The following is a 27,027-nucleotide window of genomic DNA, read 5'->3' on the forward strand; positions in this document are numbered from 1 at the left end:
ATGACGCTAGTGAAGTTGGTGGTTTTGAAGAGCTCGGGCTCGGCCCTGGCCCCGGCCCCCGCGACCACGCCGCCGCCCCCCGGCCCCAGTCTCCGCCCGGCCCTGCCGCACCCGGCCCGCCGAGCACCACCTTGCGGAAGCCGTAGCGGTTGAGCTGACGGATGAATCTGGTGAAGTTGGTGGTTTTGAAGACCTCGGACTCGGCCTCGGCCCCCGCGACCACGCCGCCGCCCCCCGGCCATGGCGGGCTGAGCAGCTCGGCCTCGAAGAGCGGCTGGTCGATGAGCAGCCCCTTGCCGCGGCCGTCCCAGCTGATGGAGGAGTAGCGCGGACTGTTGACCAGACGCCACGCCACAGTTTGGCGGGTAAGTTGTTGGGGTTGATGGGGGTGGAGAGCAGCGCCTCCTCCATCGTCCTGCCCGGCCCGGGCCTCGCCCCCGCCGAGCCTAGCTCTCCCACCCCGTTCTCGATTCCCCACCCCGTCCCCCGGCCCGGGCCTTCGCCTCGCCCTGTCCGCTCCTGCCGGCGCCCGGCCGCCGCGGACCCCATGAATGTCTTTTGAGAAGTGTCTGTTCTTGTCTTTTGTCCATTTTTTAATGGGGTTGTTTTCTGCTTAAAATTGTGTTTAATTTCTTTATAGATTCTGGATGACACTTTTGTCAGGTGCATAGTTTGCAAAAATTTTCTCCCATTCTGCAGGTTGTCTGCTTGCTCTGTTGATAATTTCTTCTGCTAAGCATAATCTCTTTAGCTTACTTAGGTCCCATGTGTCTATGTTTTTGTTGCAATTGCTTTTGGAGACTTGGTCTTGAAAAATTGGCTATGCTTTATGTCCAGAATGGTGTGTCCTGGTGGGTTTTTGTTTAGGATTTTTACAGTTTTAGATTTTGTAATGTAGGTCTTTAATTCATCTTAAATTGATTTTTTATATGATAAAAGGAAGTGGTCCAGTTTGAATCCTCTGCATATGGCTAGCCAGTATAGTTTGAAGAGTTAGGTAGTGTGTTGCCTCCAGCTGTATTCTTTTTGTTTAAGATATCTTTAGCTATTCAGACTACTTTTTGGTTTTATATAAGTTTTAAAATAATTTCTTTTCTCATTCTGTGAAAAATGACTTGGTAGTTTGATATAATAGTATTGAATCTGTAAATTACTTTGGGCAGTAAGGCCATTTTAACATTATTTCTTCCCATTCACGAGCATAGAATGTTGTTCCGTGGGTTTGTATCATCGCTGCTTTCTTTCTTTCTATCCTTCCTTCCTTCTTTCGTTCCTTCCCTCCCTCCCTCCCTTTCTTTCTTTCTTCCCTTCCTTCTTTCCTTCCTTCCTTTCTGATGGAGTTTCGCTCTTGTTACCCAGGCTGGAGTGCAATGGCACGATTTCAGCTCACTGCAACATTCACCTCCCAGGTTCAAGTGATTCTCCTGCCTCAGCCTCTCTAGTGGCTGGGATTACAGGTATGCACCACCACACCTGGCTAACTTTGTATTTTTAGTAAAGATGGTGTTTCTCCATGTTGGTCAGGCTGGTCTCGAACTCCTGACCTCAGGTGATCTGCCTGCCTCGGCCTCCCGGGGTGCTGGGATTACAGGCGAGAGCCACCGCGCCCAGCCATCATCTCCGATTTCTTACAGCAGTGTTTTATAATTCTCGCTGTAGAGATCTTTCACCTCCATGGTTAGTTGTATTCCTAGGTATTTCGTTCTTCTTGTGGCTGTTACGAATGGGGCTGCAGAATTGATTTGGCTCTCGGCTTGGACGTTGTTGGTGTATAGAGATGCCACTGAGGAATGCCATTGAAGAATTGCCACATAGGTTTTGACAATGGTTGAACTAATTTACACTCCCACCTGCAGGATATACATGTTCCTTTTTCTCCACATCCTTGGAGAGAAAAAGAATGCCACTTTTTGTACATTGCTTTTGTATCCTGAGACTTGATAAACAACTGAAGTTATTTATCTGTTCTAGGAGCCTTTGGGCAGGGACTGAAGGGATTTCTAGGTATGGAATCATATTGTTACATTGTTTGTGAAAAGAGATATTTCACTTCCTCTCTCCTCCTTGGATGGCTTTTGTTTCTTTCTCTTGCCTGGTTGCTCTGGCTAGGACTTCTGGTACTGTGTTGAATAGTTGACATCCTAGTCTTGTTCTGGTTCTCTGGGGAATGGTTCCAGCTTTTGCCCATTTGGTATGATGGTGGCTGTGGGTTTGTTATAGATGGCTCTTACTATTTTGTGATACGTTTCTTCAATGCCTAGTGTTTTGAGGATTTTTAACATGATAGATGCTGAATTTTATGGAAAGCCTTTCTGCATCTTTTGAGATGACCATGTGATTTTTGTTTTTAGTTCAGTTTATGTGATGAATCACATTTATTGATTTGCATATGCTGAACCAGTCTTGCAGGAATAAAGCTTACTTGATCATGGTAGACTGACTTTTTGATGTGTTGCTGGATTTGGTTTGTCAGTATTTCGTTGAGGTTTTTTTTTTCTTTTTTTGAGACAGAGTCTCGGTCTTGTCACTAGACTGGAGTGCAGCAGCACAATCTCGGCTCACTGCAACCTCCGCCTCCCAGGTTCAAGCAATTCTCCTGCCTCAGCCTCCCGAGTTACAGTAATTTTAGTATAATTCATTGTAAGGTGATGATCTCTAGGAAGGTCATCACAGTGGAGAAACCTGAAAGCTCCCAGAAGCCAGCAGGTTGGGGGCGGGGCTGCCAACAGGGTGGGGCCTGGTGAGCCACGTGCCTGGGCTTCCACATCACAATGAGGGTGGGGACGCCTCTGATTGGTTCCTGGGCACCAGGTTGGAGGAGACTCTGATTGGTTCCTGGGCACCAGGTTGGAACTCTGGTGGTTGGTAGGGCAACCTCCTTCAGTTGGTAGCAAACAGTGGAAGGAGGAAGTCCGTGTGTACTGTCTTCTCCGAAATCTCCGCTCTCAGGCTTGTTGTATCTAGACCCATTTTAAATCAAGCAGGTTCCCTTCAGACCAGTCATCTCAGGGGAGGCAGCTGAGGCGGGGAGTGAGCTGTTAGTGGGGTGCAGCCCCGTAGCCAGGGGCTGGCCCTGCCAGCGTGCCTGTGTTTGAAAGAGGTGAAGTGCTGAACTCTGCAGACTGGGAGGCAAAGGAAGGTCCAAGTTGCTGGAGAGGAGCCAAGGTGCCCCATGGGGAACACGCTGAGCTGTTGCTTGCGCCCCAAAGTCAGGCGCAGGCGAGGTCGGCGTAGGCAGTCTGAGGATCTGTCCTTCAGCTCTGACATCAGTGAGGCGGTGGCAAGCAAAGGTGCAGGCCAAGACAGAAAGAACATGTCCAACACCCGTTCCAGACCCATTTTTGTCCCGAGTTGGTTGTGTGCGCAGGTGTCTGTCATCAGTGACGTCTATGAGGCAGTGTCAAGCATAAGTGCAGACCAAGGCAGAGAGGAGCAGAGGCCGGGCAGAGGGATCTTGGCGCTCCCCAATGCCAGACCCAAGCAGAAGCAGCACAGGGTGCACTGGGCAGAACCGATCTGCAGCTGTAACATCATTGAGGGGGAGGTGGTGGAAGCGCCAGACCCTACTGCTGTGAAGCCTGCCCTATGGGATTTGGGAGCCGGCGATGGCCCTGACCTGCAGCACATCAGCAACCGGGAGATGCCCAAATGTAAGGCAATGAATGATACTGTTTGCCCTCAGGCATGCCTCTGGCTGACACTGATATCAGTTCTCACCCCTCCCCTCACCCCAGAGGCATCCACAGCCTCGGGCTCCTCCCTCCTGCCCCTAGCCAGCTTTCCCAGGCCCATGCACCAGGCAGGAGGACTGGCCCTGCCTCATGCCTGCCCCCACCCTTCATTCTTTTTCCCTGCTGCATCTCATGGTTTCTTTCCTCCTCCCTACCCCATTGCCCAGTTCTGGCCCCTTTCTCAACCCCAGGCTGGCGGAAAGCTAAGTTTTCCAAATAGAAAATGTATGCTACAGATTTCGTTGCTGTAGAGGAAGTGTCTTACAGCTCTTCTGTTTAGTTTGGTTGGCCTCTTAATTTATTTAAATGTTAGAATAATTAAGCTTCATGATGAATGTGACTTTGTAGCTGAAAGGTATTGTTCTCTCAGAATATTCAAAAATGGTGAAAGAATGAACAAAGATAGTATGTGAATGAATTGTGCCTTTCTACACAAAGCATGCAAGTGCTTGTGAAAGCTTTTGTTTGTTTGGTGGTGTAAGGTAAGCCTCTGAGTGCTTTCACACCCCAGGTAGCAGATGGGTAGTGTTGGATGAGGGCCCAAAATAGACTCTTCATATCATTTTTTGGAATTTATAACACATTTACAGGTATGTCTCATTTGACCCTGTCTCTAGAAAAAAATGGTTAAAAATTAGCCAGGTGTGGTGGCTTGCACCCACAGTCCCAGCTGCAAGAGAATCTCTTGAGCCCAGGAGTTTGAGCCTTCAGTGAGTTATGCTGGCTCCATCTCACCATTGCACCACTCCAGCCTGGGCAACAGAGTGAGACTTTGTCTGTTTAAAAAACTGTTTTTGCCCAAAACAGCTCTTTGTTTGAAGACACTTGAAATATTGAGCCAGTGTCTGACCACAGTAATTGGCCACAGCATCTCTTACTGCTTGAGACTTTCCCTGAAATGTGCTGGTAATAGCAGCCTAGAGGAAGGTGGTTATATTTGATAAGTGGAGGGAGGAGGGCCTATATGTGATTCATCTAAAAGTTGCATCCGTTTATTTAGGTGCAAGTTTGAAAAAGAAGTCCCAGCCCCAGCCTGGTTTTATTCCACATGCATGGAGAGATTCTGTGATTTTTGCATTCTCCAGTAGAATTGGGACATTGGTGCCCTTATTTTCTTGACATTTATTACTAAAAGCTCTTCTCAAGACTGTTAAAAGTGATTAAAATGGTTATGTAGCTTTAAAAAGAATCTTTTTTACTCACCTCACTTGTGACATTGTTTCCTCTTCTTCCTCTACAGATACTGCTTCTGACCATCCAAGGGCAAGCACACTCTTCCTGAGAAAGTATCAACTGAGTGGTGGTGAGACAATGTTGTTTCTGCCTTCAGGGAAAACCGAAACATTTTCTGTCTTGTGTATTACAGGAAGTATTTAGAGAAACTCAGATATGAATTAAAAATGTTCAACTTTTCATAGATTTACTTGTCTTCTTTTCATATGTGATGTGATTTCCTTCAGTTGTCACTGTTTATGGAAACATACAGACTTTGTGTTTACACATTTGGTGACATTTTTACCAACACAATTAATTGGCCACATGATTTAGTTTAGTAGTCATGGATTTATGCCTTTTTCTTCCTACGTCTTTGCCATTTTTCCCTTGCTCTAAAGGGTGTGTTTTAATAATGACTGATAGGATTTAGGCCACAGCTTGGATTTCACTTGAGCAAATCAAAAGAATCCATTGTTCTAGATTGGATCTGTGATTTTGGCCTCTTTTTTCACAGTGCTCTAACCACTGTCACATCCAAGTCAATGCTAGACCTTTTTGATTGGAATGTAATAGAAATGTAACATACCCTGTGCTGTTTTCCATATTAGCCTTAGTGTGTGAAACTAGTGTGAAGTTTCCAAATCCTGCCTGTTTTAGGATGAGAATTAGAAGGGTAGGATTTTTCTGTACTGTTGCTTATATTTCATAATGTTCTGTTATCTTACTTTATTTTCAAAAAAGCCACACACCATGTTTTTCAGTTAATTTTAACTGCATCTTCATAGTTTGTGTGGACTTTGTCTGACTTGAGCTAGTAATTTCTGGTTAGGATTGTTATATTTTTCAGTTTCTTCCAAGAGCCATGGGCTTCTCACACATAGAGTGTATGGAAGTAGAAGAAAACCGATCCCCTGCCCCTGTCACTTCAGTGGTGAGAAATGTGTGTCAATGGGACCAGTTCAACTTGAAAGGAGGAGGCATTGTAGGGAAGAAAGTGTGGCCCAAGTCCCTCTTTGGAGCTTTTGTTCTTTGGACCTTTTTTAGAACAAAATGATTGTGTGTGCTGAGGGTACCCTGTTCAGTTAGGTTGGCACACTCATTTTGACATTGAAGTTTACGATAGGCTACCTTTCAGTTGAGTAAAGACCCATTTATTTTTTCAGTAATGTATGAACAGATGACCGAGAGGTCATTAGGGATGCTTATTCTAGTGCATCTCCAGATTGACTCCTGGCCAGAAACTGGTTCTTAGAGCTGTCAGCTGTTAGATCCTGGTAATGAAAGTAAGCTATGTGTAAATGTAGAATCAGAAAACAAAACAGTGCTGCACAGGGGTTCAGAAATACAATAGGTAAAAGTTTTTATTAGCTAAATTTCTCATCTGTCCCCCCCACATTTTGGCATTTTTATGAAGGAATACTTGAGATGGGATAATTTATAAAGAAAAGAGGCTTTATTGGCTCACAGTTCTACAGGCTGTACAGGAGGTGTGGTGCTAGCATGTGCTTCTGGCAAGGGCCTCAAGAAGCTAATTATTGTGGTGGAAGGTGAAGAAGTCATCTTCCACATGGTAAGAAAAGGAGCAAGAGAGAGAGGGAGGTGCTGCAGGCTTTTAAATAAGCAGATCAGGCCAGGTGCAGTGGCTGACACTTGCAATCCCAGCACTTTGGGGTGCTGAGACGGGCAGATCACTTGATCCTGGAGTTTGAGACCACCTTGGGCCAACGTAGTGAGACCATGTCTCTATGAAAAATTTAAAAATTAGCCAGATGTGGTGGTCCATGCCCTCAGCCCCAGCTACTCTAGAGGGGAAGGTGGGAGGATCACTTGAGCCCAGGAGGTTAAGACTGCGGTGAACCATAATCACACCACTGTACTCCAGCCTGAGCATCAGAGTGAGACCCCGTCTCAGAACAACAACAGTAACAACAACAAAACCCCAAGAAGATCACGCATGAACTCAGAACAGGAACTCACTCATCACCAAGGGGATGGTGCTAAGGCATTCATGAGGGATCTGCCCCCGTGATCCAAAGACTCCCCCCCTCCAACACTGGGGATTATATTTCAACATGAGATTTGGAGGGCAAACACATTTCCTAACCTAATTTGCTTTGCCTTTCCTTATGTACATGGGGATTCTTTCATTTGAACGTAATAGAATATGTGTTAGGTCAAAAAGTAAAACTGTGTTTTTAAATTTTGCATTATGAGATTCATCATGCCAGATTATTTAAATGTTAAATTTTGTTTAAATTTAAAATTTTTTAAAAGTTGATTTATTTTTATATAGTGATAATCAGATTGATCTTGTTTTATATAGTGATGATCAGATGATTAGCAACTACTTTTATTCTATGGTATTTTATTATACAAGAATTGATTGGTTATATTTTTATTTTTAGTGCAAGGAAAGAGGAGAAGCTTTCGCCTATATTCTGTGAGTAAGCTTTTGAAAAGTTAAGAAATTAATTGTTTAAATTAAAAGTCTATCTGTCATGATTCCTTAGAAATGTAACAGGGACCCAGTGCTGTTAGCATGATCCTTTTTTGGTGAATTTTCTAACCCTTTTCTATTTTCCTAAGTGTCAGATTTATGCAGGAAAGTCTTTAACTTACTGTGCCCATTTTTAATGCTGTCTGACATTTAAGTTAAATTTAAATAATTTGGTTGTGATATAAAGATCTGCCTTAAATATTTACTCTTTTAAAATCAAATAAAATTGAAAATAGCTGAGTCCATTTTCAACACTTTCTGCTGACTCCCTGTCGTCATAGCTGAAAGCGTAGCATCCTCACTCCACTGTGACCTTATTTCCCTCCCTGTTTCTTCCACCTGTAACACATTTTTAATTAAATCATGAATTGATATTTAGATGATTACGACTATGCACATATTATTCACTGCTGAGTCATATAATGTTCTGAGTGTGCCTCCTCCTTGTACATCCTTCATTCTTTCTCTTAAATATTTCTGAAACCTGAACACTTCTGCACTTCTCCCAGATAACCTCCCTTTTCCTAGCCGGTGATGGCTCATGAAGCCAAATGCGACCATTAGCCTCCGGCTGGTCTCTTTGTTTTCACATCCTTCATTTGTGTGTGTGTGTGGAATTGATTTTCTGACTATATTCCTTTGGCTCTCTAAAAACTATTCTTCCCCAAGAGTTGTAACATTTGTCACATGCCTATCAAAAATATGTTTTATCTACTAAAAAAATACATTCCATGTTTTTTTCCTGAAGCAAGTTTCCTTGGCTTTTCATTATCCTCCTCAGGATAGACTGTGTTTTCCTAGGCTGCCCTGTGCCTGTTGGCCTGGGAGCTCTCTCCGAAATCTTCTGGGACCACTACTGTTGGGTCCCTGAGTCCTAGACTGTGCATTGCCCTCTGCCTTGTGTTACTCCCCAGTGGTGCTGGAGCACAGTTTCTGAGGAAAGGCTCATGGACACACATGTTTAGAGATCTGCGCTTTCTTAAAACCCCTCCTTTGATATAGAGTATAAAATTCTAGATTGAAAACTAAATGTCATGGCTTGAAGACATTTTTCTATTACATTTTTGTTATACTGTTTTTGAAAGTATTGCCATTGTGTGATACGTCATATGTAATCAATGTTTCCATCTGTCTAGTTTGTAGTTGTATATCATTGATATCAATGATATATAGACAGATATCACCTAAAGCTGTACCAACTAGTCTGTGTTTTGATGCTTTTTTCCTGTTATTTTTATTCTCATATATGGAATTTTCCTCAGAATGGACTTTTGTTATGTTAAAGTATTACGCTGCATTACCCCTAATAGTAGTGACCTTAAGGGATACCTTCTTTCCCTTTGAATGAAAGTGTCTGAATGAGTCCATTTTTATTTTTTATGCCATATTTGTTTTTGAGACAATAAAAGTATATTCATTGACACACATACACTGTTAATGTAAACTATAACAGAATAGCTTAAGAAACAGAGTTTAGCTAGAGTTAAAACATTTCTATCTTAAAGGGTAATTTGGTCCATCAAATAGTAATATTGTTCAAAAACATCTTGGATTTTGGTTAAGAAATAAGTGAATTTGCAGTAAAAAGCATCTGAAGCAGCAAAATGCTGTTGGACTCTATGGATATTTCTGATTATTGGCTACTGGCAATGTTTAAATGCAGTGTAGTTTTATAAACAACCACTAGATCTTCTCCCTACCCTGCCTTTTTGTTCTTACTAGCTCATTAGTAGTAGATCCAAACCTGTTCTGTCTCTAATGTGTTTGTGAGGGACCCTGACGGAAGAGTGCGATAACATGATGCAAACAAGCATATTAAGAGGAGGAAGCAAGGCTCATCTGAGTTAGTTTTTTTTCCAGTTAAAATAATGAGTATTTTGTGATTTTAAATAATGCTGTTGATCTTTTCAACAATTCGGTGACTGGCATTTGGCCACTGGGACTATTTTTAAGGAAGAGCATTTTCTTTCTTTCTTTTTCTCTCTCTCTCTCTCTCTTTCTCTCTCACTTCCTATTTTTTTTTTAATTTGAGATGGAGTCCTGCTCTGTCACCCAGGCTGGAATGCAGTGGCACAGTCTCAGCTCACTGCAACCTCCGCCTCTGGGATTCAAGCAATTCTCTGCCTTAGCCTCCTGAATAGCTGGGATTACAGCCACCCAACACCACGCCTGGCTAATTTTTGTATTTTTAGTAGAGATGGGGGTTTCACCATCTTGTCCAGGCTGGTCTTGAACTCCTGACCGTGTGATCCACTCACCTCAGCCTCCCAAGGTGCTGGGATTACAGGAGTAAACCACCTCACCTGGCCGGGAGGAACACTTATTTAACATAGTTGAGGCAGTTTCCGTATTGACTATTGCACTCTCAACAAATGAATAGATACTTTGAAAGTGTTTTAGAGATAGTTTATTTTCTACAGGGCTCAAAAGGTTCACTGTCATATCTCTGATAGCACTGTGGATGAATTTTCACTGATTTGTATCTGTAGGAAGATTTACTTTCCAAATTGTAACTGATTTAAATATTTGTCAAGCTCTTATTGAACTCCTTAATTTCTCCCACATTCTGTGCTCAGCAGCTGCAGGTAGGAGAGAAGGGGTCCTCCCTCCCCTGGAGAGGCTCACTTCCTCATGAGGGGATGCTCTGCAGGCAATTGTATCATGTAACACACAGTGAATTAGACTGATAGGTACACAAAACCAGAAATGTTTTGTGGTGTGGCTGCAGGCAAAGGGATCCCAGGAGGATGAGGTCAAGCTTGCTGGGACAAGGGGGAAAGGAATCAATATTCCAGACAGAGAGCAGCACGAGTGAGGCAGGAATGTGCCATAATGTGCATCAAATAACTTAAAGAATGAAATCAATTAACTTTTGAAATGAATGCAGAGTATTGTCAGAAGTTGTCATTTGAGTAGTGTAATAGCAGTCTTATGTAAACGTGAAGTGAAAGTGAAATTCCCAAAGTTGTTTTCATCATCTGATTTTTGGATGTGAGAGAGTCTTAAAGCAGTACTTTTTCCATCCTCCCACAGGGAAACAGGCCCAGGGAGACGTACGGCCCCTCACTTGTTTGGTGACTGAGCAGCTCTGGCACACACAGTCTCTGACTCTAACACGCTGGTTCCATCACACTGTCTCTTGAATGCACACACTTAGGATTAGTAACTTAGTAAATGTAGTATTAGGTCTTCATTTACTGCCATCAAATGCTCTCGTGTCAATATTATTTAATGGATGACATTTTGTTGCAGTTAATGAATAACAGAAATAGAAAATCTCAGTGTTTTTTACTGCATAAGAAAAAAACGTGAAATCCCATTTTAAATGTTTCTCATTATTTATAAAGGGAATTTATCATAGAGGCTTGCCAGGTTTGATGATCGGTGTCATATCAAAGACAGCATTTTATAACCCGTTTCTCAAACATCATCTCTGAAAGTTAAGAGCCTCCAATGAGTTTCCCATAGAGCTGCACGTAATACCACACTCAGGCAGGTCACAGGGTATAATAAATACCTTAATGCTTTATTGTTTGACATTTTGACAAAGGGAAAAAACCCACACTTTTGTAAGTTCAGCCTCCTTTGATATTTTTCTCTATCTTCCTTCTTCTTCAGATACCTCCGTGGCATCTTGATAGAAAATACAGCTCGTGTTCCACCATATTGCTAGATAACAGCACAGTCAGCAAGCCCAATCTCAGCCACATACTAGATAGGTGAGTACAACGAGGCTGCCAAGGGCCGAGTGACAGACCCCCGTATGCTAAAAGCATCCCAGCCATCCGCTGTTATTTCAGCCATTTGGTTGCCCTTTTCAGCAAGCAGTTGAAGAAGTTGATATCAATGATATATGGATTTTTCAGGACCTAATACGAATTTTCTGTTTCTCTTTTAATCTTAGACACTGCGTGGTAAAAGGGAAAGCCAGTTAGCAAATAAGCAATCCCAGCAAAAGCATGGCTATTTATTTGATGCATTTATGTTATGACAGTATTGAACCTAATGGACAGGAGAGGTGCTTTTTATTGGATGTTTCTAGGAAAAATTCTTAGTTCTTTATGGGCCATAGGCCTAAGATGATGGGCGCTACTTTGGAAACTACTCTTGGAAGAAGGAACAGTTTGTCCTCCATGGCACCATAGTGTATCTGTATTTAAAATTTCCCATCATGCACCAGCACTTCATAGGCCACGATCAGAGATGCCCTTCTAAACGCCCTTGAAAGATGGGTTCAAGTTGGTTTAAAAAGCCAGCTCCAATGGAGATGTCCAGGAAACATGATTAACATCTCCTTCGCTTATGAGTGTTGATTTTCAGAAAACAGTTTGACAAGCGGTACCTCAGAATGTTAATCTCCTTATCCCTAACTTGACTTTCCAGTCTATAAACATGACTAAGTTACAAGCTTAATTTTGTCTCTAATGTAGTAGTTTTTAAGCTAACTTGTCAGTAACTTCTGCTTTAATGAAAAATGGCAGTTTATACTCATAATAATGTGACTTTCCTCTCTCATGTATAACAATACTTGAGATCCAATTGTGTTTCAGCAAGAACTGGACTCTACCTGTGTCTAAAGCCCTGAGCTTTGACCTCTCTGGTGTCATCACCTAATGTTCGTACTCAGTCCTAAGTAAAAAGCCACCTTCTTTGGCTAGAGTCCCTGGCTTCTTCTGATTTCAAAAGATCCTAATGTTTCGCTATGCAGTTCAAAAGTAGTTTTTAAGCTTACCCTTGTTCAAACAAGTCAAAGTCCTGCTTTTTCTTCCAGCGTAGTCTAAATTTTACAAGTTTTTTTAAAAATTGAAATATATATATTTTCTTTTCTGGAGAAGGAGATTTGCTGTGTTGGCTAGACTGGATTCAAACTCCTGGGCTCAAGCAATACACCCAAGTCAGCCTCCCAAAATGCTATGATTACAGGCATGAGCTACCATGCCTGGACTAGAAATCTGTTTTTGAAGCACAGTAAGTTTTAATTTACACTCCAGTTTTAGAAGGGATTATTTGGTATATTTGCTTTTGATGAAATAAAGTTTACTGAGCACGTTAATATAGCAAATTGGCTTTTAGGAAAGATTTTGAAAAATGTATATCATCGTTAGTAGAGCGTTGTTCTCAATGGAAGAAGTGAGCCATATTAGAATCACTTATACTGTTTCTTCAAAATATATGTCTGCAAACACATGCATCTTCCCAGCTCCACCTTCCCTTCCTCTCTCGGCACTCGCAAGCCTTTTAGGAAAATGGGGAAGTATGTGAGACATCATTATATGGCTAAAAGCGTCCCAGATGATTCTGATCTTAACCCTAATTCAGTCATTCCCAAACTTTGCTGCACATCAGAATCACCTGGGGAACTTTACCAACAACCCTGATGCCTAAAGCATACCCAACAGCAATTAAATCAGAATGTCTCCAGCTGACATTGAGGCCCTGTTTAAAGCTCCCCGGGTGATCCAGTGTGCAGCACATGTGGAGGCTACTGCTTCCTTTGTGTGAAAAAGTGATGGTTCTAATATAAAAATTACATCTTTTCCCTGTCATTTGCTCTCCTTTCTACCCATAAGGCTTTTCATCTGTGCGAGTCATTTCTATCTATATGTGCATATGCTTCAATTTATACCATACCATAGTGTTTTGTGAACACCTGCAGTTCACAGGAACACTGTTCGGGGACCTTGGGCAAATCAGTTTTAAGCCTTGGTTCTCTTAATTGTAAAATGGGTGGTGCCTGGAGTGTCATGTGAGGTTCGGTGGTCCTTTTCAGCATGTAACTTCAAATTCTGTGATCTTAAAATTTGGAGATGAACCTGTTGGAAGCACTATAAAAATATCTATCATAGATGCTAATAATGTTGTAAGGCCTACTTTTTACAACTCCAATTTGCCTTCTCAGATTATTCTGAGCCTCATTTTAAATGTTGAGGGTGAACGGAAGGACAGAACTTACCAAAGAGAAGCCCCTGTTTCCTGACACACAACATCTGTGGATGACTTTGGAACATAGTAACATACATCCAAAGAGTTGTATTTGTTCATTCGTATTGTTTAAACTATTGTGGAAGTACCTGTCATTAATACTGTATGATGTGGTGTTAATGCTGTGTGTTTAGTACTGCTTATTTTAGGAGAGCTACAAGTGTCATCGATTTTTGGATGCATTATAATATTTACTAATAAATTTTCTGCTAATCATGCATAGGTGATTTTAAATTACTTTATTTGGTATAAAGCACATTCATTCTGTGCTTTTAGGGAAATAATGACAAATGGGTGAGTAGGTGAACTAAATCAGCTAAAATGCAGGGCCTAGCAACTTAAAAAGCAAAACACTACTGTCTGGCCTAAATGTAAGCATATGTACACATAGATATAAGTAACTTGTACAGAATGAAAGGTTCTATGGGCAGAAGAGCAAATGACAGGGAAATTGTGTCATTATTCATACATAATAACCATCTGCAGACACAAGTCTTCTAACAGCATATTGCCTGTATTCTGGTTCTCCTATCTTTGCTGTAAAGCCAGAGGACTAAAACAAAAGGAACGTGCTCATGTGGTACTGTTTAGAATAGAGGATTTCAGGGCCACTGAGAGGGTTCCCTCCCCCCCTTCAGAAATATATCTTCAGGTCTAACAAATGATAAAATCAGTTCTTACAATTTTTTTTTTCCCTCCACAGCATCGCTTTGGCAATATATTACAACATAAAGCACAGGTGAGCTCTTTGAAACCTGTCTTGTTATTCCAGCTCATCACTTTGTGTCATATGAAACATGCTGTCAGGTCATAACTCTAGACATTATAAGCTGTAGAGTGCTTATTTTACAGTGTTACCGTGAATCATCTGTGGGTTTTTTGGTCCATAAGACTCTTTTAAATTATTAAGGGTTCCAAAGTGTATTTGTTTATGTCTTTGTTTGCGATTTATTTGTAAAGAAGCAGTAAAAAGACGCCCTAGACTCATGCAAATATGTAGTAGGAAAAAGGCATATTTTTAAAGCTTCCAGGTAACTGTGGGTATTCTTTAACCCCACCAAAACTCCAGAAGTGCTAACTGGTTAAATAGTTATAGCAGGTTTGTACATATCAATGAATTCGTTCACTAATAGTCACTGATCTTGTACAATAAATGGATCTTTCCCCTTACTGGCTTTTACAATATGATGCATTGGCTACTTGGTTTATTTATAGTGTCAAAAACTCACTGTCATTAGTATCACCACCATTATAAAAATGTCTTCAAACATGGAGATGCTGTCAAGCTCACTGTAGTAGGTATATGAGTTTTCAAAGTCCTGATTTTTAGCTTGAAAGTTTAGGCTTTATTATGGACAAATACTTGTTATTTTCCTTGAAGTGACAGACTCACTCGACTTAATTTTATGGACAATAGTCAGTTATACTTTCAGATAAAAATGGTGTTCTGTGAAAAATTGGCTTGTCCAGCTCGCAATTTAATCACAAGTGCTTTTCTTTAACCTGACCATAGTTCAGTATGCAGAAGCACTTTATGTGAACTTTCTACTTAGAATACTAAAAAGAGAGGTCAAGATTTAATAACACCATTAATTTTTAATGTTTCATCAAGGACATTCTTCAGTGAAACATGCTTCTTTAATAAAAACTGCAAGGGGCAGTGAAGAGTGGAATGAATACTGATATAATTTGGTACCACTGCCCTTATTCATACTGAGAAACCATCAGTTTTACCCACTTTTGCTTTTAAACAGTCATTACAAGTGTTGAACAGGGAGAAAGCCATCCATGTTTTAATACTTTTAAAAAGTAATAAATTATTTGTGTGTTTTCTTTTCAATCAGCTTCTCAGGTTGAATTAGTATTCTTGTAAGAACAGTTTGGGCCATACATGGTGGTTGACACCTGGAATCTCAGCACTTTGGGAGGCCAAGGTGGGAGAATTACTTTGAATCAGGTGTTTGAGACCAGCCTGGGCAATGTGGCAATTCCCCATCTATCAAAAAACAAAGATCAGCTGGGCATGGTGGTGTGGACATTTTGTCCCAGCTACCTGGGAGGCTGAGGCAGGAGGATTGCTTGAGCCCACGGAGTCAAGCCTGCAGTGAGTCAGGTGTGTACCACTGTGCTCCATCCTGGGTGAAAGAGCAAAACTCTATAACAACAACAACAATAAGAACAACAACAACCAGTTTTGACATCGTGGGTCTCCTAGGGAATCTCAGGGGTCCACAAACCACATTGGGAGAACCACTGGTTTCCTAAATGATCACATAATGTGTTAGTTTTTAAAGTTCATTAAAGACTGGCCTCTTTTAAAATAAAAAGGCAATAAAGTCTGTAACTCAAATTACATCAGCAAACACAAAGTATAATAAAGAAAGATTTGGGAACTCTTAATTGATTCTAAAAAGTTCTAAAATCCTTATTGCCAACAACTACTGCTTTCTAAAATGTTCTTGTGTTCCACCATGAGGTTAGAGGAGTAAAAATAGATACAGCTTATTACCATTGCCTGTTAGCGGGAGTCAGTATTTAAAGGCAAGTCTGGCTCATCAATGTAGAAAAGACTTCCCAGTTCAGAATGTGATGTGCTGATGAAAAAGAGGTCAAGAAACCCTCTGAAGGCCAGGACCAGGAGGAAAATTAGCAACAACTGCTTTGGTGAACAAATTTTACCAAAGCAGACAAGAAGTATCGCCCTCCACCCTCCATGCCCTACTCCCAGCAGATACTTTACTAAGATATTAACAATTCCTGAATTAATTTCTTAAATGCACATTCTTCTTTTATAGACATGCGAATAGATCTCTGGCTATTTTTGATGAGCCAATACATCCATTTTCAGTAAGTATCACTTTCTCTGAGGTTCTGTTTATGTCTTATAGGGTTGTGTTTATTTCATGATGAAGTCAAAATTATCCACCTTGAAGTCTTCACTAAGTTGTGTCTAATCATCTTATGTAAGGAGTGTTGTAAATTGGACACACTGGAGTAACAGCTGACTTACAGCTTTGTTTAATTTGTGTGCTAAGGGGAATAAACATACCATCCAAATAACAAAATGTGTCATTTTAAAAGATTTTTTTTATAGCAGCAAACAATATAAATATTTGTAAGTGGTCCTAACAAATATGCGTAAACTCTGTGAATAGAATTAGAAAGCAATTTAAATTTAAATTTGTTAAATGCTATAAAAACTTAAAAACTTCTTTCTTCAGGCATATGATAGCCACAGGGCCACCTTAGCACCTATGTTTACAGAAAAGCAAAAATATTTTAAGATCCTACTGTTTATATTTTTAGAACTAAAAGACATTTTATCCCAGCAAAATTATTGTAAGGGACACGTGTGCACAAATTTGAGCATTCCCATCTTAAGAGTACTTAAGAAGTTTTCTTGAATGAATATTTATATTACCTTTTTTCTTCTTTCAGCACGAAAAGATTCCAGGGAAATCCTTTGAGGATGATCCCACATGCGACTGCATTTTTGAATATTTCTGTGATCTTTTTAAAGTCACAAGACTAACAGCTCCATCTGCAATCGTAGCATTGGTAAGCTATTTCTTATCTATAAAGCATCTTTAATAACTGGTCTCCTACACAGTGTATGGCCATGTTTCTAAATAAAAGTCAGTTCCTAAAGTTACCATAAGATCTTTTAAGAGAAACCTATGCAAGCAAAGTAAATACACATCTTAGAGTTTAATCATTGTCAGGTTTTGAAATGATACCATTGCTTTTCTTATCACAGAATAATTGCTACTAAAAGCAGCAGGAGAGACTTCTGGTTTCTCCCTCAACAGATTCCAATGTAGGTCTAAGCTGAGTTCCAGGCTGTATTTCCCCACAGTTCTGACCTGGAGCTGCTGCTCTGAATGCTTTGTTGTTCCTGGTGACCTCTTGCGCCCGCTCGGGAAATTGCCCAGGAATGTGGAACCAGTAAGACTTGGACATGGGTTTTGCTAGTTAGCCTGCCAAGCCATAGCTGTGTCCTTACCTCTGCATGGTTCTCACAGAATTCCTGTGGTGAGACTCATTCTGAATATAAAGTCCTGTTCAGATGGCTGGGATTGTTTGACCCCTCCCCACACTAACCTGTAGAGGAATGTCAAGCACACAGCCTGGAGAGAAAGGATACTTAGAGCAGTACCCTCTCCTTTAGCATCCAGCTAGAGCTTAGGGGCGAAGGCTTCTGCTGGGCACCTGCACAGAAACCTCTCCATGAGCACTGGATCAGGTGCAGGCCATTTCATGGAGTTGCAGCCATTGGGAATGCTCGGCACATGCTGGAGGGAAGCAGGAGTGGTACTTCCAGATGGAGAGAGAGAGAGAGAGCTGATGCAGGAGGGAAAGCTGGATTGGAAGAAGGGGTACTTCACTGTATACCGGCTAAATTTGGTGTGCCTGTGAGATAGCAGAGTGACGTGCAGTCATGATTTGGATCTATGGGACTGGAGCATGAATCTGAGCTGGAGGTAAGGAATGAAGAGTAAGAGTAGCTGCTCAAGGCGAGTCATGATGGCTCATGCCTGTAATCCCAGCTCTTTGGGAGACCAAGTCGGTTGGATCACCTGAGGTCAGGAGTTCGAGGTCAGCCTGGCCAACATGGTGAAACCCTGTCTCTTCTAAAAAGTACAAAAAATTACCTGTGAATGGTGGTGGACACCTGTAATCCCAGCTACTTGGGAGGCTAAGGCAGGAGAATCTTTGGAACCTGGGAGGCAGAGGTTGCAGTGAGCCAAGATTGCACCACTGCCCTCCAGCCTGCACAGCAACAGCAAAACTCTGGAAAAGAAAAGAAAAAAAGAGTAGCTGCTCAAATGCAAAGAAAGTGTTTAGAATGAAAGTGGAAAAGCCGGACATGGTGGGACACACCTATAGTCGCAGCTACTGAGGAAAAGGAAAAAAAGAGAAGATGGACAAAAGATAGGTCTGTAAAGACTACCAGCATGTAAGGGACAAACCCCCAGAAAAGTGGCCAGAGTGGGAGGAGGAAGAGCAGGGAAAAATGATAAGAACAAAGGGTTCATGATAGGAAAGGCTGTGGTCACAGTGCTACATGCTGCTAAGAAGTTGCCCATTCCATAAATACCCCTGAGATGCCAACCCTGTGCCACTCTTCTAAGTGCTGGGGTAGAGAAGAGGACAGGTCGAGCACGGTCCTTGTCTCTATGAGGCATTTGTTTTAATGAGGAAAGCATTTCTTTTTTTAGGTAATGGCAAATAGCAAAGTGATAAAGCAGGATACAGAGAGAGTGACGGGAGGGGCTCGCTGTTTCTGATAGAATGATCAGGAAGAGCCTCTCTAGAGAGGTCACATCTGAGCAGTGACCTGACTATAAAGCGAGGATGATAAGGAGTGCTGGCATTACAGGCAGTGGGATGAGTGCCAAGACTGAGAGGAACACATTTCATGTGTGTTCAAGGAACAGACAGCAGGGAGCCCGCCTGTGAGAGAAATGAAGGAAAGAATGGAAGAGACGAGGCCGCACAGGCGGTGCTGTAGCTCACAGGGCCCTTTGGCTTGCAGAGCAGAGGATGAAGTTAAGGTTTTATTTCAGTTTGAAGCGGGGACTAATGGTAGATCTTGAGCAGGGGAGTTCAGTGTTCTTAATTTAGAGGTTATCCCAACTGCTTTGGGGAGAGTAGACCATAGCTGGGAGGAGGGTTGGGGCAGAGAAGAGGACTAAGAAGCAACTAGGCTGTTACAGGTGAGCCGTGACACATGGCGGCCCAGAATCTGATGCAGTCAGCCTACCAGTGAAGGTAGCCATAGAGGGATTGCACACGGATTGGAGGAGGGTAACTCACATGTAAGTATTAGTCCCCAGGAGCTAGGCCAATGGCAATTCCCTGGACAAGATTAGGTCCAGGTTGGGGAGTGGAGCCTTGGGGTGAAGGGCTCTGGTTTGTGGGTGTGAAGGCTCCAGGGACCTCAGCAAGAGGAGTCTCAGGTGAGTGATGGGGGTGGGGGGTGGTTAAGGAGAGATGGGAGGTGAGGAGCTGGCACCAGGGCATGACACTGTGAGCAAATGAGAGGATGTCCTGGGGGAGCTGGGAGGAGCAGGATGGGAACAGGCAAGACATTTGTATTGGGGAAATCTCTGGCAGAGGGAGAAAGTCTTCAAGAAGAGGTGATTCGGGGAACAGTGTTCTGCAAAAGTGGGATAGGATCCATCATGCTGGTAGAAGAGTCGATGTTAAAAGAGGAACTTTCTCACTGACCCAGGAGGGCAAGTGGTATCAATGAGTGTCAGCAGGTCACTGGCTTACCAGTAAAGGTGACAGGAAGTTGAGGGCTCACCAGTGCTGTTCCAGTGCTCTCTAATGAGTCCTGTGGATTTGAACCCTGGGAGGGAGGGTTATTCCTTGGATACCCGACAGTGCAGAGTTTTGGAGAAAGGGAGCAGCATCTCTCACAAGAACATTTCATGTTCAAGGGCCATGTGATTTGGAAAACACAGTTGACTTTGGAGAACATTGCCAGATCTGAGCCGCCAATCTGATAATGTTCAGACAATAAATGAACTCTCTTAAAATGAACTGTTTTTCTTTCACCTTGATACGAAGACTTCAAGCAGCATAGAGTCATACTCTTCTAAAGAGCAGCCTCTGAGGTGGCAACACCTCACAGCTCATCTCTGTAACCTTCACTTAGCTGGTCCCTCACCCAGTTCTTTATAGGATAGAGATTGGGTAGATAGAGAATACTTTCTGAGATGATCTCACAAACTGCTTGACAGGTTTCGAGGCACCCCAAGGATACAGAGGCCGGCAGCTCTCTCTGCCTTCAAACCCACAGAATTGACTGAATGCAGATACTGTAGGGCAAGAAATAAGTTTTCGTGAAGTGATTGTGGAGACATGAAAATAGGGGCTGTGAGCAGGACTCTCCATTCATTCACATGCATTCCTCGTCAGGGCACTGAATACAGGGACTGTTTCTCAGCAACAGAGACCTGCCCTTGCCATGCTGTCTGCCCGGCAGGCACTGGGAAGCACTCTTGACCCGCAGTTCCTAAGCCTGTGTCCCAAGAGTGGTTAGTTGTTGTGAAAAGGAGAAGACAGCAGTGTTCTCAGTATGACTTGGGTGCTACACATTCGAGCATGGCACACCTGTGAAATTCCTATCTGCCTGCCAGCCAGGCGTGACGCTGCAGGCGGATGACGCTGTAGTGTTTCCTGAACAACCTTAATCTGCACGAGGCCTGTGTTTGTGCTGTCTTTCATGAGTGTGAAGGTGCTGAAGGTGCCTTTCTTCATGCTCACCTCCCTGTGAATGAGATTGGCATGGAAATTTCTCTGGGCAGAGTATGCTGCAGAGGTATCTGACTATGACTGTGACTCGGCCTCTCGCTTTGTCTGAGCTAAGTTCTGCAGAACATAAGAGTAAAAGGCACGCACTTTCTGGCCAAAACCAGAAGAAGTCTTTCGTTCTTAAATGTCCTTATCACCACACTGAAACAGAACTGAAATCAAAGACAAGTGCTCTATTTTGCAGGTGTACATCGAACGCCTTTTGACCAATGCTAACATCGATCTTTGTCCTACTAATTGGAAACAAATTGTCCTCGGAGCCACGCTTCTGGCCTCCAAGATTTGGAAAAATCATCATCACTGGAGTGTGGATGCCAGCCAGAATCCCAAGGATGTTGCAGTTGAGACAATGTAAGTTTCTAAGGTTTTGGCAAACTTTGTCATCATTTTCCATGCCTCATTTGCTCTCCAAGTTATCACTGTAAGAAGTATCTTTATAGGTTTCATTGTGCAGATAAAGGAAATAGGCGTAAGATCACAGGCTTCAATCTGTCCAGCTTTAGTATAACAGTTTATGTTTTCCACCATTAATGGGTAGGTCTCGATGTGTTATTGTTGTAATAACTGGCTGGTAAACTGAAAAGTGTTTTTCTGATTGTTTTTTGGCAAACCTGTTACAAGTGTGCTGTCAGAATGACACAGTACAGTAAATATCTTTACAGCTTTTTAGAAGCTGCCTGCCAGTTTCAGTCACCTTTTAAGGGGCAAACATCTGGCCTTTGAAATAATTGGCCACTGTTAAGGTCTTAAGGCCTCTGGACTATGCAGAAGTTAGAGCTTTAACCTAAATCACCCATTGTGTATTTGCTTTAGCTGGTCCTTGTCTCCCCCTTTAATCTGAAGATCTGTTTTTATACGAACCTTGAGATATGATGCTAAATAGCTACAGATTTCTGTGCCCTGGCTCCTCCCCACTGGGAACGTTGCATGTGTTTGGAAATCGGTCTGATGAGTTAGAAGCTTCCGCGTTCACCTCCTGCAGTTTGAGAAGCATTTCTGGGGCATCACCCCATGCCCACCACACTCACAGGCTCCCTGGGTAGTCAGACATTCCCAGAAGCAGGCTGGGGGCCAGTAGTTGTTTATGAGAGTGCGGGGAGCCTTGCGGGGTCATGGGGTTCCTCCCAGATGCGCCAACGTGACACTGAAACACAGCTTCCCCAGGGTTCCCTTCCAATTTGGCCTTAGGACTGCTGTGAAGTGAAGGGCCCTGAAGCAGGCAGGCAGGGTGAGTGGGGGGGCATTTCCAGCAGAGCCGCCCTGGGTGCCCGCTGGACAGTGAGGACAGCTGTGTCGGCTGCATCTGGTGCAAGACGAGGGAGCAGCTCTTGTTTACATTGAGCAGCAGCAGAAAAGATGATTCCAGGCAGTGGCACAAGTTAGTTTTGTGATCTTTGCCCATGACTCCAGATAGGACTGTTATTCAGAATCACCTCGGTGTATGTCTACAATTGAAGATATAGTGTATATTGTAGATATACTGCAGTGTGTATGTATCTACATTCAAAAATAACCACTTGGTGCCTGAGCTCAGTGGCTCATGCCTGTAATCTCAGCCCTTCAGGAGGCCGCGGTGAGTGGATCACTTGAGCACAGTAGTTCAGACCTGCTGGGTAGCACAGTGAAGCCTGTCCATACAAACAATTTTTTAAAAAATTAGCCAAGTGTGTTGGCAGGTGCCTGTAGTAGTCCCAGCTACTTGGGAGTCTGACGTGGGAGAATTGCCTGAGCCTGGTAAGTTTAGGCTGTAGTGAGCTGTGGTCACGTGACTGCACTCCAGTCCTGGGTGATGGAGCCAGACTCTCTCTAAGAAACAGACAGACAAAAAAAACATTTTTGCCACCACTTTGCTAATAGTATAAACCAAGTGATCATTGTGATACTTGTGGTAGCCATTTTAGCAAAGAGCGTGACAGCAAATGAATTTGAAACAAATGGAAGTACTTTGAAAGTTGCAAATGCTAAAGTGAGTTTAATCGTAGTCATCCATTTGCAACCTGTCCCTGAAAGGAAGCAAGATTTGTGACTGCCTGATTTCTCCTTGCCTGCTGCCTAGCCAGAGCTGATTTATCAATACAGGATAATTGCAATAGAGAAAGAGTTGAATTCATGCAGAGACAGCTGTACAGGAGACCAGATTACTATTACTCAAATTAGTCTCTCTGAAAACTCTGGGATGGTTTTTTAAAAGAATAACTTGGTGGGTAGGAGGTCAGAAAGCAGGGAGTGCTGATTGGTCAGGTCAGCGATGAAATCATAGGGAGTTGAAGCTGTCCTCCTTCCTTGAGTTGGCTCCTGGGTGGGGGCCACAGAACCAGATGAGCCACGTTTATTTGTTGGGGTGGTGCCACCTGATCCCAGTACAGGGTCTGCAAAAGATCTCAAGCACTGATTTTAGGTTTTACAGTAGTGATGTTATTCCCAGGAGCAATGTGGGGAGGTTCAGATTGTTGCAGCCTTCAGCCTCATGACTCCTAAGCCACAATTTCTAATCGTGTGGCTAATTTATTAGTTCTGGAAAGGTCATCTATGTAGTCCCTAGGTGGGAAAGGGGTTTGTTTTGGGAAAGGGTTGTTACCATCTTTGTTTCAAAGTTAAAGTACAAACTAAGTTCCTTCTAAAGTTAGTTTGGCCTCTGCGTAGGAACGAACAAGGACAGCTTGGAGGTTAGAAGTGAGATGAAGTCAGATCAGCCCTCTTTCACTGTCATAATTTTCTCAGTTACAGTTTTTGCAAAGGTGGTTTCAAATTTGTAATCACGAACACTTAGTTCTGCCATTTTGGCAGCTGAATTCTTCTCAAAACCTGCAGCTAAGCTGGCTGGGGCTCTGATTTCTAGTCACAAGAACAGAGAACATGCGAGGATATGTGCAGTTTTCCACAGAATTGAGCTCCAGGAGCAGTGGAGGCAGAGGCCAGCTCCGAGAAGGCCAGCTCCAAACAGAGCTGTTTGTGTGTGAATGAGAAACACCAGCAGCTATGCTCCAAACAGGCTGCTTCTGTGTATGATCTTGGGAAGCTGAAAAGCATTACGTCCAAGCGTTTAATAGCCATGTGTCTCACCCCACTGCTGTTGACTGTTTGCAATGATCCCATTTTGAGTGTCAATTGAATAGATAAAAAAACTGCTGTCCATCAGACTTTTCTTAAAACTTTCCAACATCTCTGTGTCTCCCTAGAATATATTTTCTTACTAGAGAGTAAAACTGAGTAGCCACTATTAGAAATGCTGTGTCATAAAGGGTATGCTATTCAATCATCTAGTCGTTTAAAAAACCAGAAATCCTAGAAGATGCATAGTCTGTACACAGAATTCTTTTCTTCAGCAGTTAAACCTCTATTAATAGATATGTTAATTCTGAGAAGTGCCTTTAATTCTGATAGTAAGTCAGGTCCTGATTAGCTGTCTATTCAAATATTGTTTGATTTCCATTTCTATAGACTTATGGACATGTGAACAGGAAATTAATTTTGGAAGTAGGTTCAGTTGGGTTTTAAGTTCAGCAAATGAGATCCCCACATCTTGGCTTGTAGTCTAACTGCCCCCCGCTTTCAAGCATTTGTTGACTTAGCCAGTGGGTAAAATGTTAAAACTTTGAAACCAAGAAACCAAATGTATTGTTCAGATGTTGATCATTTTGAATCAATTAACTCATTACAGGGGTTACTCTGAAAGCAGCCGGAATGACTCTGTGTACCTATTAATTTAGCCTTGGTGAGGGTGGCTGGATGACCATGACGCAGAGGACGGCTCCCAGTCCTTTCTCCTCCCATTGCATCCAACTTCCCCACATTCTGTTCTGTCCAGGGGTGACAGATGCTGAGTTCTTCAGGGTTGCATTCCCAACTCAAGAGCAACACTGCATGTGTTAAGGCCAGGGCCCTACTATAAATCACATTAGAGAATGAGTTTAGTCGAGCCAAAATGTCTGTCCTTGACATTCTGCCTTTCAAATTGTAAATGTTATTCTTCCCCAGTCTCTTCATAATATTAAGGTGAGCAGAGACCTGCATTATGTGTCCTTGACATCGCCTCGTGTGCTGGAGCAGAGGGAGGGGGATTCTTTTTGCCATGGAATGGATCTTACTTATGTATTTATTTGGGACGAATCCTCCTTGTAGCCTTAGAGCTTTTCCTCCCCCAAGGTAATAGGGTGGGTCTCCGTGGGTCCATTTGTTGCCATGGTGATGTGCCCCATTTTCCCGTTGGTGCTTCTCTACTTCAGTAAGTCCCTTCCTGTTATCGTCCTGGTAAACATGCGTGGAGCTTCTTCAGAGCTAGTAAATGGTACCCATCGTTCCTGTCATCTGATCGCAATTGCGGGGTTTGTGAATGAGCATGGAGTCTGAGTTGTGCAGCTGCCCTAAGGGAACTGTGAAGAATAAGCCCCGGGTCAGCAGGAGGAGTGCAGAAGAGGCCTGTACTTATCCCTCATCCCAAACTTGGGGTGCCGGGATGCCGAGGAGACCCCAAGCAGCTGTGCCTTGTTTGGATATTAGTGTAAGGACCCGACCAGGCAGCCTTTATTTGTTTCAAAACAGAATTTGGAGCCTCCTAGTAGCTCAGAATGATATTTTTAAAGGTAACCCACTTGACTAAAATTGCCCTGCGCTGGCTTTATTGTGTTTCTCCTCCCCCAGGGATAAGATGGAGCAGTGGTTTTTGGAGCTACTTGACTTTAATATTCGTGTGTCCACCAGCGTTTATGTGAAATATTACTTTGACCTGCGTGCCTTGGCATACGACCATGACGTGTATTTCACATTTAGTTTTCTTCACAAAGATAAACCACAGAAACTGAAGGTAAGGCTGTGAAGTCACTTAGTGGAGTTTCCATCGGCCACAAAAGCCAACATGTGTGACAAATCATATTAAGTAGTGATTAGGAAAATGAAAGCCTTAAAATTAACAGACCAAAGTGCTTATTTCTTTGGCATCATATTTGTTGTCTTTTATGCTTTATGCAAACATCCTTATTATTATTATTTGAATGGAAGGAGTTTTGCTCTTGTTGCCCAGGCTGGAGTGCAATGGCGTGATCTCAGCTCATTGCAACCTCCACATCCTGGGTCCAAGCGATTCCCCTACCTTTGCCTCCCAAGTAGCTGGGATTATGTGCATGCAGCACCATGCCCGGATATTTTGTATTCTTATTAGAGACAGGATTTCTCCATGTTGGTCAGGCTGGTCTCGAACTCCTGACCTCAGGAGATCTGCCCGCCTTGGCCTCCCAAAGTGCTGGGATTACAGGGATGAGCCACTGCACCCGGCCAAGGATCTATATTTTAAAAAATTATTGATATTCTCACTGCTTTGACCACAATTCAGAATATTTTAAATTAAATTTAATCTGTTCTTAATGGGTTTTGTTTTTAATCTCTACCCATTCACGTAACATTCGTGAGTAAATGCAGATGTATTCCTAATTATATCTTAAGTAGACAATGCACTTACCGCTCTTGACTGTCTTTTACTTAAGCAGTTTGCAATTTTGTGTCCTTGTCTATTCTGTGTATCTCGGTGCAGTCCCAGGAGTTTGTTAGACAAAGCAGTAGTGGCTGAGAGACTTGTGCTTAGACTGTGTAAGGTGCCAGTGTTTCAAGTACTAGGTGTAGGAAGGACATGGGTTTTAATGAAAATGGCTTTATGGGACAATGAAGTTTTCCTGAGTATACAGGAAAATTACAACTGAAATAGACACATTTAAAATTGGCACTGTCTCTGGTGTCTTGGTGTACTTTGGAATAATACATTTATCTACCACAATGTGCAAGTACAGTAGCACCTTTTGGTGCTTCAATTGTTAGACTTCTTGGATGTTCCAAAACAGCCCAGCACGCACCTGCCTCATTAAATCTGCTTGGAGTGTGTAGTAACTGCTAAGGATTGGGTAGAATTTAAGCCGCTGAGTAAGTTGATTGTTTGGCACAAGTGTATGTTGATTATGTTGAAGGAACAAGTGCACAGGTAACAGATAATATTGTTACAAGCTTGTCACAATACTCTTAAAATCTTTAGGAGCCCTATTTTATTTTTTATGTGACAGTATCATCAGGCAATGAGCCCAATTTTAAAATTATAAAGTAAGTTCCTCTTGGCTCTGGCAGTCTTTTCATAGCTCTTAAAGGAGACTACCTTAGTGAATGGGCAGGGAGTTGCATCCTCAGAACCTGGCAGTGTAAACCTCAGGCAAAGCAGCTGCAAGGGAACCCTCTAAAGGAATCTGTGTGTGTGGCTTCTCATCAATGATGCCTTTTACAAAATGTTGGAGCCCTTTT

General features: G+C 42.6%; 1 protein-coding gene across 1 annotated transcript in view; it reads left to right on the forward strand.

Annotated features, from left to right (window-relative positions):
* Window positions 1-27,027, forward strand: part of CCNYL1B (cyclin Y like 1B) — a 27,904-nt gene continuing 877 nt past the window's right edge. The window contains exons 1-10 of the mRNA XM_064382926.1: window positions 1-142; window positions 192-365; window positions 4,972-5,034; window positions 7,352-7,386; window positions 11,062-11,162; window positions 14,129-14,164; window positions 16,221-16,272; window positions 16,864-16,983; window positions 20,933-21,099; window positions 25,390-25,552. Of these exons, the coding sequence (XP_064238996.1) occupies window positions 1-142; window positions 192-365; window positions 4,972-5,034; window positions 7,352-7,386; window positions 11,062-11,162; window positions 14,129-14,164; window positions 16,221-16,272; window positions 16,864-16,983; window positions 20,933-21,099; window positions 25,390-25,552 (1,053 nt within the window). The remainder of the gene's footprint in view (window positions 143-191; window positions 366-4,971; window positions 5,035-7,351; window positions 7,387-11,061; window positions 11,163-14,128; window positions 14,165-16,220; window positions 16,273-16,863; window positions 16,984-20,932; window positions 21,100-25,389; window positions 25,553-27,027) is intronic.

Source organism: Aotus nancymaae, unplaced genomic scaffold (genome assembly GCF_030222135.1).
Source record: "Aotus nancymaae isolate 86718 unplaced genomic scaffold, 86718_ANA_hifiasm-v0.15.2.pri h1tg000030l, whole genome shotgun sequence".
Taxonomy (NCBI): domain Eukaryota; kingdom Metazoa; phylum Chordata; class Mammalia; order Primates; family Aotidae; genus Aotus; species Aotus nancymaae.